This window comes from Anolis carolinensis, chromosome 1, assembly GCF_035594765.1.
Source record: "Anolis carolinensis isolate JA03-04 chromosome 1, rAnoCar3.1.pri, whole genome shotgun sequence".
In the NCBI taxonomy this organism is placed as follows: Eukaryota; Metazoa; Chordata; class Lepidosauria; order Squamata; family Dactyloidae; genus Anolis; species Anolis carolinensis.
Genome location: NC_085841.1, coordinates 83,214,624 through 83,234,327, shown reverse-complemented (window position 1 = coordinate 83,234,327; position 19,704 = coordinate 83,214,624). Strand labels below are relative to the sequence as shown.

The window sequence follows — 19,704 nt, the reverse complement described above, 5'->3', positions numbered from 1 at the left end:
TTCGCTAAACGCCTGGGCACACAGCCATGTCTTTACAGCTTTCATAAAGCCCAACAAGGTCAGGGCTTGCCGAGTGTTTCTAGGGAGGGCGTTCCACACCAGGGAGTCACCACCGAGAAGGCCCTGTCCTCGTTCCCACCAGCCGCGCTTGCGAGGCAGTAGGACCGAGAGCATGGCCTCTCCAGATGATCTTAAGGTTCTTCTCAGCTCATAGGAGGAGATACGTTTGGACAAGTAACTTGGGCCAGAACCATTCAGGGCTTCATAGTTCAAAACCAGCACTTTGAATTGGGCTCGGTAGCATATCAGCAATGAGTGGAGCTAGCTTAGCAGGGGGGTTGTACGCTCCCTGTATGCCGCTCCAGTTATTAATCTGGCTGCTGCCTGTTGTACTAATTGGAGCTTCCGGGCCATCTTCAAAGGCAACCCCACATAGAGCGCGTTGCAGTAATCCAAACGGGATGTAACCAGAGCGTGGACCACCGTGGCCAAGTCACACTTCCCAAGGTACAGGTGCCGTCTCAGTTGTGGGAATGCTCCCCTGGCTACCGCTGAAACCTGGGGCTCCAGGCTCAGCGATGAGTCGAGGAGAACAACCAGACTGCAAACCTGTGTCTTCAGGGGGAGTGCGACCCCGTTCAACACACGCTGTAACCCTATACCCTGTTCAGCCTTACGACTGACCAGGAGGACCTCTGTCTTGTCTGGATTCAATTTCAATTTGTTCGCCCTCATCCAGTCCTATACAGCAGCGAAGCATTGGTTCAGGACCTGGACAGCCTCCTTAGTGACAGGTGGGAAGGAGTGACAGAGTTGGACATCATCTGTGTAGGGATGACACCGCACCCCGAAACTCTGGATGATCTCTCCCAGCAGTTTCATGTATATGTTAAACAACATGGGGGACAGTACTGAACCCTGCAGGACCCCAAAAGTCAATGGTTGTGGGGCCGAGCAGGTGTCCCTCAGTGACACCATCTGGGAACGACCCTCCAGGAAGGACTGGAGCCACTGCAAGACCCATCCCGGCAAGGCGTCCCAGAAGGATACCGTGATCGACAGTATTGAATGCTGCTGAGAGGTCCAGCAGAACCAGCAGGGACACACTCCCCCGTCCAGTTCCTGGTGTATATCATCGACTAAGGTGACCAAGACTGTCTCGGTACCATGCCCTGGCCTGAAGCCAGACTGCACCAGATCTAGATAATCAGTGTCTACCAAGAATGCCTGGAGTTCCATGTTCCACGACCTTGCCCAAAAAGGGGAGATTGGAAATAGGCCAATAGTTGTCCAATTGAGTGGGGTCCAGTGATGGCTTTTTCAACAGTGTTTGATCACAGCCAATTTCAGGCTCACTGGAAATATGTCTTCCCGAAGGGAGGCATTCACCACCACCTTCACCCACTCGGTCAATCCCCCTCTGGCTTCTCTCACCAGCCAGGATGGGCAGGGGTCTAGGGTGCATGTGGTAGCCCTCACCTCTCCAAGCATGGCCTCTCCGGATGGCCATCTGTTGGCCGTGCTTTGATTATGTTCCAGCATGGTAAAGGGTTGGACTGGATGGCCCTTAGTGTCCCTTCCAATTGGGGATTATTCCAAACGGAAGCCTAAGCCTGTGCCCGTCCTGCTCTGCAGCGCCTAGACGACGTGCCCTGTGTGTAGAAAACCACCCGCGGTGGAGCACGCGTGTCTTGCCGGTTGCCGCACGAATGGCCTCCCCTGGGTGACTCACAGCCGCGCTGCCTGGTGGAAAGTCCCAAAGTTTTGTGGGCTCGGGTGGGTGGGAGAATTCCCGCAACCGGGAACACGAGGCTGGTGCAGGGACCCAGCCCCTCTCCCAGCCCAGCGCTGCCCAACCAGAGGCCGGTTGGGATCCGGATCCTGCTCACAGAACCCCGCACCGCCTCAGCCCCCTCCCCTTCTCTCTCCACCCCCCCCCCCTTCCCGCTCTCTCCCCATTGATGTGGGCGGCACCCAGGAGCCGGTTCCTCGCGACCTTTTCGGAGGGGAGGGAAGCGCCTTTCCGCCTCTTTCCTGCGCTCGCGTCCTCCTTGCGCTTTCCTCCCGGCTCCGATCCGAAGCACGAGAAGGTGAACAAGCAGAGAAGGTGAGGCACGAGGTTTGGGGCAGGCAGGGAGGCAGGCGGCGGGGGCGCGCCCGCCTGGGTTGCGCGCGTGCCCGGCTAGCTAGCTGGCTGGCTGGCTGGCTGGCTTTGCAACGCCTTGGCTTCTCCAGGAAAAGGAGAAGGGAGCCCGGCGAGGAGGCGCCTCTCCAAAGGATGCCGCCCTGTTGCTCCTCCACCCTGGAGCCAGAAAGGGTGCGAAGTGCCCTTCCCTCTTCTTCCATTCTCTTTCCCTCTCCAAAAGGAGACAGCCAGAGAGGGTGCTTCTACTACACGGTGCAATGAATGCCATTTCACACCATTGAGCCGTGGAAGTTAAACTGCTGTGAAATGGCATTCATTCTACCCAGAGTCGTACCGGCGTCCATGTGTCGCAAGAAGGAAGGTGAGCCACCGGAAGGAACTCCGGAACTGTTTGAGGGTTGGAAACTGGAAACAGCTCCCCTACCTTTGTAGTGCGGGAAAGGGATTTCAGCAGGTAATGTCTGCCACACGAGAAGGTTACAGGTAGTAGCGCCTTGCTGCATTCCCTCTTCTTCAGAGCAATTTAAGGGATTGATTGAATATATATCGCCCCCTACCCCTAAAATGGAATTCAAGGCAAGGCAGTTATAAGGCAGAGAAGCTCCCTGCAATTGTCACTCTCAAGGTTTTCTCTACTTTTACCTAGTTCCAACTATTTGCACAGGGAGGATAAATGACTTTCCCTCAATATCATCGCAATATCGTAAAATAGCAGGTTTTCATGAGCACAAGATGTACCCTCCATGTGTAGCACAGGACAGATGCCAGTGCATATATGTGCCTCCAAGTCGCCTTTCGGTTTATGGCAACCCCATGTTGGAAATATTATTTATTTATTTGCTGTATTTATATACCGCCCTTCGCAACCCCACAGGGTGGTTCACAGTGAAATAACAACCTCCTCAGCCTTTCTCTATTTATTTGTTAATGTATATGTTTGCTAACCAGTATTCTAAGTGTATGTTGATTTGCCAGTTTGACCGTACCTCTTCATTATGGGAGGGGTTATAGAAGTACTGAGCATGTTCAGACTCAGAACTCCATTTTGTATTCAGTCTGCTTACCACCTCATTGGAGATGGGTGTGTTTTCTGAACACCTCACTGGAAGTAGATGTCTGTTGTAAAGTGGATGTGTGTTTTGGACTTCAATACAGAAGTATGACTTATGGACTTCAGTGAGTACAACTATACCTAAAGACTATGGACTATTGATTAGGAATGATGCCCTGTGTACTCAACACAGAACTACATCCTATCTATAATTGAACTTTAATAAGAAATGTGCCTGTATGGTGAATCAAAACAAGATGTTTGCGAGTAAACAAGATATGTTATTTTTCAAAGAATAGTTTGTTTTTTTATCTCTCAATGCATATTTTAACACTTGTACTTACTTAGGCGATCCCTCGTAGTTCGAGGTGGTCTTCAATGCTGGTGGTCTTTGCTTCTTCCAGCACGCTGACATTTGTCTGCCTGTCTTCCAAAGAGATTTTCAGGATTTTTCTGAGGCAATGCTGATGGAAACGCTCTAGGAGTTGAGTGTGACATCTGTAGACCGTCCACGTTTTGCAGGCATAGAGCAGGGTTGGGACGACAGTGGCTTTGTAAACAAGCACCTTGGTATCTCTACGGATGTCCCGATAATTAAACACTCTCTGCTTCATTCTGAAAAATGCTGCACTCGCAGAGCTCAGGAGGTGTTGTATTTCAGTGTCGATGTTGACTTTTGTGGAGAGGTGGCTGCCAAGGTAGCGGAAATGGTCAGCATTTTCTAATGTTACACCTTTAAGTTGTATTCCTGGTATGGCAGAGGGATTAGCTGGTGTCTGTTGGAAGAGCACTTTGGTTTTCTCGATGTTCAATGAGAGGCCGAGCTTCTCGTATGCTTCTGCAAAGGTGTTTAGAGTGGCTTGTAGGTCTATTTTAACAGAGGACCTCATCACACTAGAGCGTAGATCCACTTTAGGAGGGAGCTCTAAACCGCTCAGCCAGACAGGTCCTAGGTCACTACAAACCCCAGAATTTTGCAGGAGGCAGAAACCGGATTTAAAGTGGATTCATGCTCTGGTGTGATGAGACAGTAAAAGGTTCCAAGGGAGTGTATATCTTTTGGGCAACTGCAATTTCAACTTCAAAAAACAAACAAACAAACAAAAAACCATCCTCTGCTAACCAAATGTTTTGTAGTGGCATGTCTTTTTCCTTGGAAGTTCAAAGACATAGTTCTTCAGTTTAACAGCTGAGTTACCTGTGTGCCATTACATGAATGCTTTTCACTTGTTCAAAGAGTTGTTTTCTAACAAGCTCATGCTTTTTTGACTAGTGGTTTTCAAAAGGTGGTCTCCACATGTTCATGGAGATTCACATTTACCAAAAAGATGTGACATCATTTTTACCTTTTCAATAAGGTTATGATTGCAGTTTATTTCCAAAGGGATATGTGCCCAGAGACTAGGTGCAGTTATTTCCAGTACCCCATTAATTTCATAGGGTTTTCTTAGGTGTGGAACCCTTAGAGGTGGTTGTGGCAGTTCCATCCTCTGAAATATAGTCTCAAGCACCTGGTATTCCTTAGTGATCTCCCATCCGAGTACCAATCAAAGCTTCCCCTGCTTAGCTTCTAACATCAGGCAGGATCTGGTGCCTTTATAGCATTTATAGGAGGGCTTGCTGTCTCCACATTTTTCATTGCCTGCTTATCTGGTACATGTCTGGCTGCTAATTCCCAAGGAGGCTGAGCTCACAGGAGTACGGATGGCCCAATTCTTCCCGATCATAGGAGGGGGAGGGTCAAGCCCCTTCTGCCCCCATTTCTAGATCCATGCCCATTCCATGAATTATATAGACCTCATTATTATTCAGCAGATCCTTAAATCACGACAATTATTACCAATTATGATAATGATGTGAGTGGTACATCCCTCCTAGAGGCTGGTGAGGAAGTTTGTCTCGGGCAGACTCCAGGATCACAGCTTCCCTTTATGGCTTCATGTACAGTAATAATCCAGCCTGATCTCCTTGTCCTAGCAGCAAAAAATAATGTTAGGTCGCTGCCAGGGATTCCCTTTAAGCCTAAGCCTATTTATTGGATTCAAAGTCTGAGGGAAACAATGGGACTTCCTCCTTCCAAACACACATGTGGATGGTGGTATGAAAGCTGGAGGTCAGGCAGGCTGCCTTGCCAAGTCAGTCCTTGGCCTTTTCTCGTCTTGCTCTGGGCTTTTCTCTGTCCCTGCAATTGTCTCCAGGCCACCAGTTGGTCTTTCCCTGTTGCCATCTCTTCCCTCCAGATTTCCTCCACTTCCAGGACTTGATGTCACACATCCTGCCTGCGATTATCTCTCTGAGAATGCATCTACACTGTAGAACGAATATAGTTTGGTTCCACTTTAACTGTCTTGGCTCAGGGCTATGGAGTTACGGGAGTTGTAGATTAATAAGAACTTTTGGGCTTCTCTGCCAGAGTGGTGCCCCCTCATGAAACTTACAACCCCCATGATCCCATGGCATTGAGCCACAGCAGATAAATAGGTGTCAAACTGCATTAATTCTCTAGTGTAGATGGACCCTGACATGCACATTGCTGTCCTACCCACCCATTTCCTCCTGCCCTTTCTCCGTTCTTTTTTTCTCTCTCTCTTGTTCGGGTGCAAGGAAAAATGTGTGGTGTGGGAGTTCTTGACAGGACACAAAAGCTGTTTTGTCAATCTTGCCAGAAGAAATGGAACAGGGGAAAGATGGATCCCTAGTTGGAAGAAACATGCAAACAAACCAGTGCAACCAGATCATGGCTTTCATGAAGCTCTTTGCATTGTCTGCAACACAGAAGTCCAAATGAGGCTGCGTGTGTCTGTACAACTACCAGGAAGGAAGTTACTCATCACTCTGCAGTTCCTTCTCTTTGCAGCAACAAATTACCTTATTTGGGATGCTTACAAAACACAGAATGCAATTACCAAAGTATAGCCATTCACCAACTTTCTCATAAAGCAAATTGCAATTTGGGAAATTTTATGGACAAGCGCTTGTTTTTGCCGGCTTGGCAGTAGTTACTTATATGGAAAGATGCATCAGCATCCAGTATCAGGGCCAACATTCACACGTGTCAACAGGTATTGGATGCCTGCTTTGTTTCAGATCTTTTAACTCTTGCACCTGCAGTAAGAAGAGAGCAGATTTAGATACCTACCACTCCCAATCCCTCTGATATTTTGAGGAACATGTTTCTTCCTTGTGTGTGTAAATGTATTTACATTCTAAATACAGTATGTATCTAGAATCCAGAAGTTTTAAACTGCATTCCTACGTGGGTTGGATGTAAACCAAACTGAATCCCATGGAACCTATTTCTTGTAAAAGTTTGTATTATCTAAATAATGATACATCCTACCTTCCCAGATACATCTCACCTCCTTCTCATTAATTTGAGCGACCACTTCTCAAACTCCACAATTCATTTCTCTTCACCTATTTCTTGCAAAAACCAATTAATAGGATGGCTGTGAGTTTTCTGGGCTGTATGGCCATGTTCCAGAAGCATTCTCAACTGACATTTCGCCCACATCTATGGCAGGCATCCTGTGAGGTTGTGAGGTATATTGGAAACTAGGCAAGGGAGGTGTATATATCTGTGGAAGGTCCAGGGTGGGAGAAATTATGCTTGTCTGTTGGAGGCAAGTGTGAGTTTTGCAATTAATCGCCTTGATTAGCATTGAAAAGCCTTGCAGCTTCAAGGCCTGGCTTATTCCTGCCTGAGGGAATCCTTTGTTAGGAGGTGTTAGCTGGCTTTGATTGTTTCCTGTCTTGAATTCCCCTGTTTTTTGAGTGTTGTTCTTTATTTACTGTCCTGATTTTAGAGTTTTTTTTAATACTGGTAGCCAGATCTCATTCATCTCCGTGGTTTCCTTCTTTCTGTTGAAATAGTCTGCATGCTTCCATATACAGAGAAAGCACTGAAATGCACATTTTCAACATTTTCATTATATAATCTTCCTAAGATGGTATACCTCTTTTCTTCCATTTCTTTGCATATAACAATCATCTCTCTCTCTTGTGTTTCTTCTCTACATGTTTATCCAAAGCCTATCGAAATTACTTCTGAGTGGAGATATATATATATATGAATGATCAACATGGCGGTATTTTTTCTTGTCTTAAAAAAGTTTCTGGGTTTCTTCTAATGTAGCATTCTATGGATTTTGCTAACCCTATTCATGTCCAGAGTGAATATACAAATAGGCTGAGCAGCACAATACATTAGTTTTTAGAAAGTTGATTGCCTTATAGTGATGGTTGACAGAGGTCCATCAATGCCCTGTTAGAGGAGCAGAGAGATTTTTTTCTGAATGAGATCCCCCCCCCCCCCAAATAAACCCCTGTCTTTTGAGTCATTGGTCCTTCATAAAGATGGAAATGTGTACATCATACAATTTATGAATGTGGATAATAAATTAACAGAGTAACACATTTTCATTTGTATTTCAGTGGAATGCAAACTGGTTAATAGCCACTTCCTGTTTGTAATCTATGCTTATTATAAATTCTGTTTATTTATATTTAGACAACCTAGTCACTAGTATTGATACACTTCAGAGGTCTATTGAAAGTGCTCTGCTTGTGTTGGCTAGTATCTAGAAATTTATTGATGTACCTTCTCCCTTATCTACCTGCCTACATATTATTTACTGGGGATACCCCCATGACAAATCTGCATCTTCTAGAGCAGTGGTTCCCAACCTTTGGGCCTCCAGGTGTTTTGGACTTCAACTCCCAGAAATCCCAGCCAGTTTACCAGCTGTTAGGAACGGTGGGAGCTGAAATCCAAAACACCTGGAGGCCCAAAGGTTGGGAACCACTATTCTAGAGATATGATATGCAACGATCGGAATACCATTCTTGATCTAGGCACCTCAGACGTAGAACTCCCCTCACCATACAGTCAATGACAAGGTTTCAACTGATCAGTGTTTACTGATATGTTTCATGACTGTGTTAGTGTTGCATGCTTTCTGAATCCTTTTTGAAAGAAAGTGGGAACCGTTCATGTTTACATCAGACTTAGTACCTCCTGTCCCATTCTTAAACATAAGCAATAATTTCATCTAGTATTTGTTGGAAAGGAAGTGAATTGCTGCAGCTTGTAAACTATGACAACTTTGCTGATAATATGTTGTCCTTTGTCCCAGCACTTTCTAAAGAGGTGACTGTGTCCTGGCATGCATTGTTGTGGTGCTATGGTACCATTATGTTTCTTTGTTAAAAGTTGGATTATTTGCGCCTTTACTAAACAAAAGGCAAAGAAACTGGACATATTCAAATTAAATCCAATGAAAAAGAGAGTGAGAGTATATCTACACAATTTCAGCAGTTTGATACCATTTAACTGCCCAGATTCCACCCTATTGAATACTGAGTTTTCTAGTTTGTTGAGGTACTGAGAATCTATCTAGAAGCCCTATGCCCCAGGATCTGATCCCAGGTTTTCTGTTCATCACAGATGATCTGGCAGTGCGGACTCACATAATCCAGCTTAAAGCAGAAAACCTGGAATCAGATCCTGGGATATAGGGCCTGTCTGTAAGGGCCCTAGCTGACAAATGTAAGGTCTTCCCTAACCTACACGTTTCAGGAGTCCATAGGATGGCACAATGACAAAGTGGTATTAAACAGTCATAACTGTGTTGTGTGGATACACTCAGCATTTCAGTGTGTGTGTGTGTGTGTGTGTGTGTGTGTATTAAAGAGATATTTGCTGGAAATTTACTCAGTCAATGTGAACTAATTAAATAGATTATATGTTGTGATGGAGTCTTCAAGTAGAGATCCTACTAGTTGAATTAGAAGAGGCAGGAAAACTGCTCATGAGCAAGACTGATGAGGAGCAACAAAGGAAGAGAATCTGGGAAATACTTATGGAGCCCTCTGATGATGATACCTTTGAGAGTTTTGAAGCGGATTGTGGGACTGGGAGTCAGGAAGATGGGATGTCAGACTCTGGGAGTGAGGTGATGGATTGGACTAAGGTTCAGGAGATACGGGAGATTCTTGAGGAGCCCACAAGCAGTGGTACATTTGAGGAATGGCACGGAGAAGATACAGATGGATCCTGGGGAGTTATGGGTTTGGATAGAAGGTGGTCTGGCTGGAGAGATCATAGAAGGGCTGCAGCTGGAGGTGGGGCATTGGGTGACTAGCTCTGATGAGGATTTGCAGAAACCAGCTGTGGATGAGGCATTGGCTGGCTCAAGTTCAGAGGAGGACTTGTAGATAAAAGTAAGTTTGTTGCTAATGTAACTTTGCAATTGGCAAGGTGTTTTGTTGGGCGCTTTTCGGGATCTCTGTTTCAGAAGACGTGTTTGGAAGACTGCTTTGGGACGTAAGTGTTAACCTGGGTTTTTAGTGGCAATGGGAGCTGGCATTGTGTGGGTTTGCGCTGGATTGTCTTGTGTTTTATACATTAGCTGCCGGCTTGCCTCCGTCACTTTGGCTCTTTGTGTTTACCTTGGAATTCAGTGACTGACTTCTTCCTGATGACCTGGACTGGAATTCGGTGACTGTGACTTCTCCCTGATGACTTGGGCTGGAACTCGACGCCTGTGACTTCTCCCTAACGATGCGGACTGGACGTGGCAGCTGTGACTTCTCCTTTACAACATGGTTTTGCTTTAGCAACATTTTGGGGCTCGGGCTGTGGCGCAGGCTGGAGAGCAGCTGCAGTGAATCACTGCAATGAATCACTCTGACTAGGAGGTCATGAGTTCGAGGCCCGCTCGGAGCCTATGTTTGTTTGTCTTTGTTCTATGTTAAAAGGCATTGAATGTTTGCCTATATGTGTAATGTGATCCACTCTGAGTCCCCTTCGGGGTGAGAAGGGCGGAATATAAATGCTGTAAATAAATAAATAAATAAAATTGTGTGACCGTTGGTCACTGTGGGTTACTGCTGGTAGCTTTCATGTGTTTGTTTAGCTTCAACCAGCAGGTGGAGAGAGTTTCCAGCCTTTTCAACTAAGTTTGTTTTAATCTGGATTATTTCCCAGGATAATTCAGATTATATCCCAAATTTGGGTCTTTTGAGTTCTTTTTGGACATTGTTACCTCACACTGAAGAGAAAGTGTTTTGAGCCCCCTTTTGGTTGTTTCTTAGGCTCCTTTGTGTTGTTTTTGCAATAAACTGAGTTGTTTATATTGGCTGGCGTCTGACTCGTAACATTATATATGTGACTTTTTCTTGTATTTTAATCACACTATTGTAATATGGTATGGTATAGGAAGAGTTCCATAGGGCTGACACCAGGAGTGACACCAATCCTAGTGACACTGCAATGTCATGTAGTACCACACTTTTCTTACTGATGTGTAAAATTGATGCTTATTTAATAACCAATTGGTGCGGTGTAGACATGAAAGAGAACTAAATGGAACAAGCTATAACAAATTCAATTAATGTATTCATTCAATTCATTTGCAGGCAACAATGAACGTTGAACATGAAATCAGCCTTTTAGTGGAAGAAATTCAGCGACTGGGGACCAAAAGTAAGCACTTAACAATTAATGGTTGAATAAAAATAGATCCTGTCTCTTGGAAGAAAACCTAACCTAATGTGTGATCACAAATAAACACCAAAATAGACTGTCGCCAAACTTTTCACTTTGCTAGTACTAGTATGAATTAGCAACAAGTATTCAGCAAACTGACAAAATATTCAAACACACAGGTTGCAATATAGATAGAAATAGGTCTGGAAGCCAGTTTATTTGCAGTGACTGTAGTTTGTGATCTAGTTGCTGCAATGTGAATGTTTAACTCAGCCCTTTAATTAAAATGTGTATTGTATATCTGTAACACCATTAGGGTTGCTGGAACTCAGAGACTGATCCTATATCTCAGGGCTTGTTTTTTTTTCTCCAGTCCTCACAGGTGAGAGAGCTACCTTACTGGCGTGCATACTTGCGTGCACACACCTATCTCTATGTCCCATGCTAAACAAAAATGTCCTTCATGCTCCAAATTTAAACTTGGTGTTTTTTATTTGAATGCCATTTTTATTTGAAATATGTGTGCATATATATTTTGTTAATGTTTATGCTTGAACACTATACTCTGCAGCAATGGTTGATAGTAAATGTATCATGCTTAATAACATCACCAGAGTCAGTTCCTTAGACTATCACAATAAGTCATCCCTAGGTCTAATTTGGATTTTATGTGTTAGGTAGCCCCAGTAAACCAGCGTAGATGGGGCCTAATACTGCTATATAAAATCCAGATGATCTGCTTTGAACTGGATTATATGAAGCTGAATCTACACTGCCATATAATCCAGATTATCAAATCAAATAATCCATGTCTGCTTTGAACTGGATTATGAGTCTGCATTGCTGTATAATCCAATGCAAAGCAGATAATCTGGATTTTATATGGCAGTGTGCACTCAGCCTCATATAGTCCAGTCCAAAGCAGATAATATGGATTATCTGCTTTGATAATCTGGTTTATATGGCAGTGTAGATCCATCCTTAGGTTTTGGCCCTGAAATCTCCTGATCTGGCAGGCCTATCTCTATGTCCCATGTCAAACAAAATTATCCTTCAAAATTCCTAGTATTGCAGTAATTTTAAACTTCGTTTGAGCATTTGGAAATATAGGCTGGATCTACACTGCCCTATATCCTAGTATCTGGCCCTAGATTATCTGTTTTGAACTAGATTATATGAGTCTACACTGCCAGATAATCTAGGATAAGAAGATAATCTGGAACCAGATCCTGGGGTACAGGGCAGTGTAGGTCCAGCCATAGTATAGGCATCCAAAGAAAAGGTACAGACAACATTATCAAGGGAATGTGAACAACACAAATGTTATATAAGAGATCCAGGTGAGACTGATTTTCATTGTCTCATTTAACATTGTTAAAAATATAGGGACTGAAGGAAAATCTTAATTGGGTAGAATTCTTATCTGAGGACAATACTATCATTTTATTGCTCTCTTCTTGGTAGATATCTGCCAATGGATAGGGCTGATCTGAGTTGGACCTGAATGATGTTGAATTTTGATATTATTAATGCATAATATGATTCCAGATAAATAATTGTTGATATGCAACATGTGTCTATGATATTTCACATGAACTCACTTCGTAAGTTGGTTTATAATATTCAGGAACATGGTATGGAGGCAGTTAATTCAAAATTTGAAAACTGGTAACAAAAAGAATTTTTTAAAGCATATTTTTAGAATGAAAACTACAGGAAACATGTAAAGTCTCCACTCATTTCCAAGTGCCTATTGGAACCAAAATGTTGGTATGTGACTCTGTTGAAATCCTTTCTTTTGCCTAGATCCTGATGGGACGTTGAGTGTGAAGTTTGGAGTACTCTTTGCTGATGAAAAGTGTGCCAATCTTTTTGAAGCTTTAGTGGGGACTCTGAAAGCTGCAAAACGAAGGAAGATTGTTAGTTATCCTGGAGAACTGCTTTTGCAAGGAGTTCATGACAATGTTGATATATTGTTACTGCAGAATTAATTTAGCTAGAATCTCCTTAGCTCCATAACATTATTGCTTTCCCCACCGTTCGCCGGCTAAAAGACTATACAAAGTTCTATCAGACCAATGCATGTTTGCATGAAGGTGTATTTTCCTATCTTTCTAACAAAAAGAAAATGTTTTTCTTTGGGAAACCTTTTTGAAATTATTTTGTGAATTGATCACAATAAAATGATATAAGAACCTTATTTTGGTCTCAGGAATTGCGTTTTAAACCAATTTGACTTGTTGCAAATGATGGAAAACACGAGTTTCCTTTATAATTTTTGTTATGTTTACAGTTTCTCATAATCAGATGACTGCATTTATTCCTGTATGCATGAATGTGCCTTTTTCTTGCTTTTATTTTTCTTCTAGTAACAATTGCTCCAGGCAAAATGAAGACATAAAACAGAACAAAGGCGAGAGTGTATCTGATATTTAATAGAAACTTCACATGTGAAGCTTCAAAAATGCACAACGGTCTGATACATTTAATTTCTTTTTGCATGGCAACACTTCAGAGAAGTTGTGGTACGATACAAAGATCTAAGGTTTCTCAAGAGTGAGGCCAGGAGAACAAATTAGTATCAAAATGGTTTCATTTTGCATGACTGAAGTGTTGGGAGGATTGTCCTTCTAAGGATGCATCTGCACTGTAGAATTAATGCAGTGTGACACGACTTTAATTGCCATGGTTTAATGCTATGGAGCCGCCGGTGGCGTAGTGGATTAAACCCTAGTGCTGGCAGGACTGATGACTTGAAGGTTGGGTTGCTGACCTGAAGGTTACCAGTTTGAATCCAATCCGTGGAGAGTGCGGATGAGCTCCCTCTATCAGCTTCAGCTCCATGAGAGAAGTTTCCCACAAGGATTGTAAAAACATCAAAACACCCGGGTGTCCCCTAGGCAATGTCCTTGGAGACGGCCAATTCTCTCACACTAGAAGCGACTTGCAGTTTCTCAAGTTGCTCCTGACACGAAAAAAAAATGCTATGGAATCTTGGGATTTATAGTTTCATGAGGCACCAGTGCTCTTTAGCAGAGAATGTGAAAACTACATCTCCCATGATTGCATAGCAATGAGCCATGGCTATTAAAGTGATGTCAAAATGCTCCTGTTTCTTGTAGGGCTTGGTTTCCAGACCTTTTACCATTTTGATTGCCTTCCTTTGGACACATTCCAGCTCATTAATGTCCTTGTATTTTTTCCTGCTTTTTCTATTTTTCCTCTGTATCAGTCTTCTGTAAAAGCATGAGAAGAGCCTTAAAATCAAGCCATTTCATTAGTAAATAAATACAAATCTGAAAATCATTTTCACTTATCTTATTCTGTGTGAAAAATAGTTTTGACTCAAGAGATTTTGCACATTTGCACCTGCAGAATCTGGCTCAAAAAGGATACATTTTAATAAAACACAAGTCTGAGCAACACTGGGATTTTTCTTTGATGACTGGAATGCTGCAATTGAATACTGGAAATTCATGTTTTGTTTTGGTTTTTTGAGGTGGGTGGGGACCAGAAAGTCATATTTGCTCTCCCAAGGCTGATTCACACAAGCAGATGGAACTGCAGTTTGCTTCCTTTGAAGAATATTGCTTTGAAGAGTAGGGCAATGATAGAAAAGGAAAATGGTCTGATTAGTAATGGTTGTTTTAAGGTGTTGACGCATGCAGCACATTGGAGTTTTACCATACCACTTCAGTGTGTGCTGTATCATTTGAGAATATGGGTAGGACTGCTGTCTTTGGACATTATCCTATGTAAATTCCTGTTAAACTCAACAAACTAGTTGAGGGAAAGCCATTTTCATAGTTCTGCTTTATGCCTATGTGCCTTCAAGTTGCCTGTTGTCTATGAATTTCATAGGATTTTCTTAAGCAAGGAATCCTCAGAAGTAGTTTTGCCAGTTCTTTCCCTTGAAATACAGCCTACATCAGCTGGTATTGGCATACTAATCAATTTAGCTTCCACCATCAAATGGTATCTGGTACCTTTAAGATATTTAGGCCATACAACTTTATCCCTACTGAGCTAATATTCTCCTTGAGGGCATTTTAATGTTATATTACCAAGCAGAACATCAAAATGTAGTGTGAAATGATACAGGGTATGTTTCTGCTTCATATTCTGTTGTCTCTGGACAGGTGGTAGGCTATACCTCTGCAGTTATAGCACTATTATTCAATTTTAATTGTCTTGGTTCCATCATATGGATTCTGAGGTTTTGCAGTTTTGGGAAGGGCATTTAGCATTCTCAACCTGTAGTGCCTCACCAAACTATAAACCTTAGGATCCCATAAAATAGAGCCATGGCAATTAAAATGAAATAGCGGATGCATTGTGAATGGGCCCTGTCAGGACCCAGGCTGCAGAGCACCAATAACCATACACAGAGGCCAGAATCTATCTAATATCTTTATTGTGGAAATATATAAAGTTAATAAAAACAAGTGTAGAAAATAGTCCAGAAGTAGACCTTTCAGGAAAGGTCAAAATTAGTCCAAAGAAACAATGTCCAATATGAAATATTAAGGTCCAAAGTTGTAATCCAGTAACCGAAACACTCACTTTGCCAAGCAAAGTGAGGGGAGATGACAAGGTCCTTTAGTCCATGAAGCTTAAGCAAGGCTAGGAAGTAAACTTGATTCTTGGAACACTAGGCTTAATTCAAGGCAACAAGAAACGAGGAGCAAGAACAGGATCCGTGGCAAATACGTGGCGAGGTCCGGAAGGCAAGGCAAGGTCCGTGGAGCAAGGCAAGGTCCGTGAAGCAAGGCAAGGTCCTGGGAAGCAAGGCAAGGTCCTGGGAAGCAAGGCAAGGCTGGAAACGGGAGCAAAGGACTTGGACGCGGGAGTAGCGCAGTCCACACACAACCTACTCCCGAAGCTGACGAATTGACTCCGCAAGATTCCTACGTGGGCAAAACACCTAAATAGGGTCTCGTTTTCCCGCCAAAGAACAATTCTCTGGGGAACCAGAACCGAAAGCCCTTCTCTGTGTCCAGATGCATGACTCCCTAAAGTTTCCCATGGGAAGCAGGCTTAATCAGCTGAATGCCTGGCAGCAATCCTAGCGCTCCTGCGAGACGCCTCCTGAGCGCCTTTCTGTTGTTTATAATAATCACGGCGAGAAAATGGGGGAGATTTCGGCTCAAGGCTTGTTTGGCAGACTTCTGGAAGGCAAATCTCCTGCAGGTGCAAGGGCTCCAATTCTGGCTGAAAAAGCTCCAATTCTGGCTGAAACGGTGGGAAACCTAAGTTTTCCTCTTCATCTGTCTCAACAGTGCTGGGAACGGGACTACATGGCCCATGAGTCATCACAGGCCCCAGGATTCACTTGCAGCCTGTTACTAAACATTATGCATGTGTAAACATACCTCATAATTATGATACCTTATAGGCAAGAGCTGTTATCAGAAAAATTCCATTAATATAAAATAATTTACATTTAACATTACTTATTTTGCTTAGAGTCGTTGGTGCCCAAACAGGTTAGACAGGACAATAACGACCTCACCATGCACACTTGGTGTTGTATCCTCTTCTGATCTAGTACCTTCCACATGTGTTGTACTACAATTCCCATTGCCCTCACCCATCACACCCATTGTATTAGGCTGATCATGTGGTTGGGGGTTATAAAGTGGTTCTCAACCTTTCTAATGCCATGACCCCTTAATACAGTTCCTCATGTTGTGGCGACTCCCAACCATAAAATGATTTTTGTTGCTACTTCATAACTGTAATTTTGATACTGTTATGAATTAATGTAAATATCTGATATGTAGGATGTATTTTCATTCACTGGACCAAATTTGGCACAAATACCCAATGTGCCCAAATTTGAATACTGGTGGGGTTGGGGGGATTGATTTTGTAATTTGGGAGTTGTAGTTGCTAGGATTTATAATTATCCTACAAACAAAGAGCATTCTGAACTCCACCAACAATGAAATTGAACCAAACTTGGCACACAGAACTTCCATTACCAACAGAAAATACTGCAAGGGTTTGGTGGGCATTGACGTTGAGTTATGGAGTTGTGGTTCGCCTACATCTAGAGAGCACTGTGGACTCAAACGATGTTGGATCTTGACCAAACTTGGCACAAATACTCAATATGCTCAAATTTGAACAGTGGTGGAGTTTGAGGATAATAGACCTTGATATTTGAGAGTCGTAGTTGCTGGGATTTATAGTTCACCTGCAAAGGGGTTCCTAAGACCATAAGAAACCTCTGACACCCCTTTCGCACACCCCCCAGGGGTCCCGACCCCCAGCTTGAGAAATGCTGCTATAGATCATAATGTCAGATTGACAGGATAAATGTGCAAGAGAAGGCTAAGCATTTCCCACCATGACCCTTAGTTGTGTAGAAGGGAAGCCTGCCAGCCAACAAGAAAGAAGCAAAGATTAAGACTGGATCTTCACTGCCCTATATCCCAGGATCTGATCCCAGATTATCAGATTTCAACTGGATTATATGAGTCTACACTGCCAGATGATCTGAGATAAGCAGATAATCTGAGTTCAGATACTGGGATATACGGCAGTGTAGATCCAGCCTTAGTTAGCAGTTGGGTATGGTTGATGACTACCATAAGCATCACAACAGACAGTACAATCTCGTGCTAAGAATACATAGATTACTCTCTAACAATAAGAACTGATAGCCAAGCAACATCAGAGTGTGGTCAAGATGGCCAAAGTTATTGATAAGGAACAACACAGAAGCCAATGCAAGCTATAATTGTTCTTGCTTGAGCTGACAGGAAGAAACATGATTACACCCTTACTCTCTTCTCCCCACGTGCAAAGAAAACTGAATGCAAACTAGAATTGCTCTTTGAGGAGGCAGATGGTTAAAGCTATCCTCCCTCAACATCCTTTCCCCCATTTCTCTCTCTCCCTTCCCTAACACATAAGACTATTTATATTTTTCAAAATCAAAATGGTCTGGCAAGAAAAGAAAGAAGAGAGAAGTAATGGGGAAAGGAATGAATGAGGGTAAGGATATTATCCTCATAGGGACCTGAAGATATGTCAAAAGATTCACCATCTGTAATGCATCATACACAGCTGTCTTTGATAAATACACACCACAAGAATGACAATTGTGATGCAGTTTTTTTTAAAAAAAACCAACCAAATATTGGAAAAGTTTGATTGTAAACACCTGCAGTTATAGCATTGGTCATGCATTAGTCATCATTCTCCTACAAAGAGCTTCATGCTATCAAGGTTTGTGAGTGATTTTAAAAACTCCATAAATAACTATAGCTTGATTTCAGATTTTGCTGAGTTGAATCTCACTAGTAGAAAACTTGTGGTAGTAAATAAGGAGACTGTCTGGAGAGCAGGGAGCAAGTGATGAGAATATAGGGTAAATCCATTAAATTCCCTTGGGAGAAACAGTTGTCTGGAACATTTTGTTTTAGCTGCTATGTGTGATGTTTGTGTTCTGCCTGTGCATGTGGTCTTTTATTTTTTTCATTGCTAGTAGCCTTATGGACAGACAGGTAGTCTCTGGAGTGCCTCTATGCAATGAAACAACAAAAATTAGAAGTCTGTAAGTTGCTGCATTTCAGAGTCACATTGAATACCACTATCATTTTCAAACCTCATGCTTAATGTCTTTTTTTCTTTGTACAATTTAAACTTCATTTTGGTTCTAAGATCTGCTAAAATTTCATTAAGAAAGCTCTAAGGAACAGCAGAAGATCATAATAATGTTAATTTATGGATAAGACTCTATGATTTATAATGTTACTGTGAAACCATCATATACAAAAAATCATTCAATGCACCCCTTCAGTCTTTCCTCTCATCATTGTTGGCTGGTTGTGTAATCCAGGGCTTCTTAAACATTTGCACTTTTTACATGACCCCAGGTATATAGGTTTATAAAATAGGGCTAAAAATCAGACATTAACTCATAACAAATCAGCATTTGCAAGGCTTGCTAAACAGGCTGGTTTTCCTTTTTATGAAGTACAACTGAAGTATCTTATGAAGTACAGCTGAAACATTTCATGAAATACAGCTGGAGTCCAGTGTAAACAACAGATTTGTGTAAATGTCTAAAATAGCCATTTGGCGATGTTCAGCAAACGTTTACTGTTATCAAAGTTTTCAGGATGCTAATATTGATCTAAGGGGACCCTATCTGAGGTTGGGACTCACAGTTTAAGAAGAAGTTGATGTTTTTATTGGGTTAATTGTGTTATGGCTTTGTGATTGATATTTGATTGTTGTATCGGGCAAGGCCCCATGTAAGCCGCCCTGAGTCCCTTCGGGGAGATGGGGCGGGGTATAAAAATAAAGTTATTATTATTATATTATTATAAGCAGTGGTGTAATCAACTGATCAACGCATCCTTTCCGATGAGGCTGTACCAAATACAGAAAAAAAGCCATCTTTAAATTGATTACCAATTCTGGTTGCAGAAACCTAGGAACTGTAGCCCAAAAAAGTTTCCAAGCCAAGTGCACGGAGAAATTAAGCAAGGAAGGTTAAGCAACATTCACACTGGCTTTCCAACTGACAAAGAGTTCTTCTCACACCCTGGACTTTCCACAGATATATATAAACCTTCCTTGCTTAATTTCTCCATACCTCACAACCTCTGAGGATGCCTGCCATAGATGTGGGTGAAACGTCAGGAGAGAATACTTCTGGAACATGGCCATACAGCCCGGAAAACATACAACAACCCTTTGATCCCGGCCATGAAAGCCTTCGACAACGCTTTTGAGGCCTTGTTTACTGCTGATCTTCACTGAAGCTGATTTATGGACTCTGAAAGGACTGCTTACGACTGCTGATTTCTGTAAGCAATCAGAGGGACTATTATAAAAACCATTGTTCTGTTGATCTCTTGGACTGAGTAAAAGTTCCTGTGTTATTTGTTCTGCAAAGCTGAGTGGTGCATCATTCTGCAGGGTGACTCTGAGCTCCTGGGCACACCTAAGAGCTTCTATCTATCATCCACAATCCCCAACAGATTCCACAGCATGGAGAAG

The 19,704-nt window shown here is 42.7% G+C and overlaps 1 protein-coding gene across 5 annotated transcripts; it reads left to right on the top strand.

Moving 5' to 3' along the window:
• Positions 1-1,784: 1,784 nt before the first annotated feature.
• Positions 1,785-12,886, top strand: abracl (ABRA C-terminal like). Of its 5 annotated transcripts, none has more exons than XM_003223278.4 (3): positions 1,785-2,107; positions 10,617-10,683; positions 12,493-12,886. In XM_003223278.4, exons 2-3 carry the CDS (start codon positions 10,623-10,625, stop codon positions 12,675-12,677), a joined length of 246 nt encoding a protein of 81 aa, XP_003223326.1. In that variant the 5' UTR covers positions 1,785-2,107; positions 10,617-10,622; the 3' UTR covers positions 12,678-12,886. The 5 variants fall into 5 exon arrangements, with proteins under 5 accessions (XP_003223326.1, XP_008112706.1, XP_008112707.1 ...); XM_008114499.3 differs by lacking the exon at positions 1,785-2,107 and adding an exon at positions 2,168-2,317; XM_008114500.3 differs by lacking the exon at positions 1,785-2,107 and adding an exon at positions 2,327-2,507.
• Positions 12,887-19,704: the final 6,818 nt, after the last annotated feature.

Excerpts from the sequence above, each read along its gene's own strand:
- abracl (XM_008114499.3), top strand. The coding sequence starts at position 2,279 with ATGCCGCCCTGTTGCTCCTCCACCCTGGAGCCAGAAAGG. Across the intron at positions 2,318-10,616 it reads CCACCCTGGAGCCAGAAAGG|GCAACAATGAACGTTGAACA; the intron begins GTGCGAAGTGCC and ends ATTCATTTGCAG. Across the intron at positions 10,684-12,492 it reads TCAGCGACTGGGGACCAAAA|ATCCTGATGGGACGTTGAGT; the intron begins GTAAGCACTTAA and ends TCTTTTGCCTAG.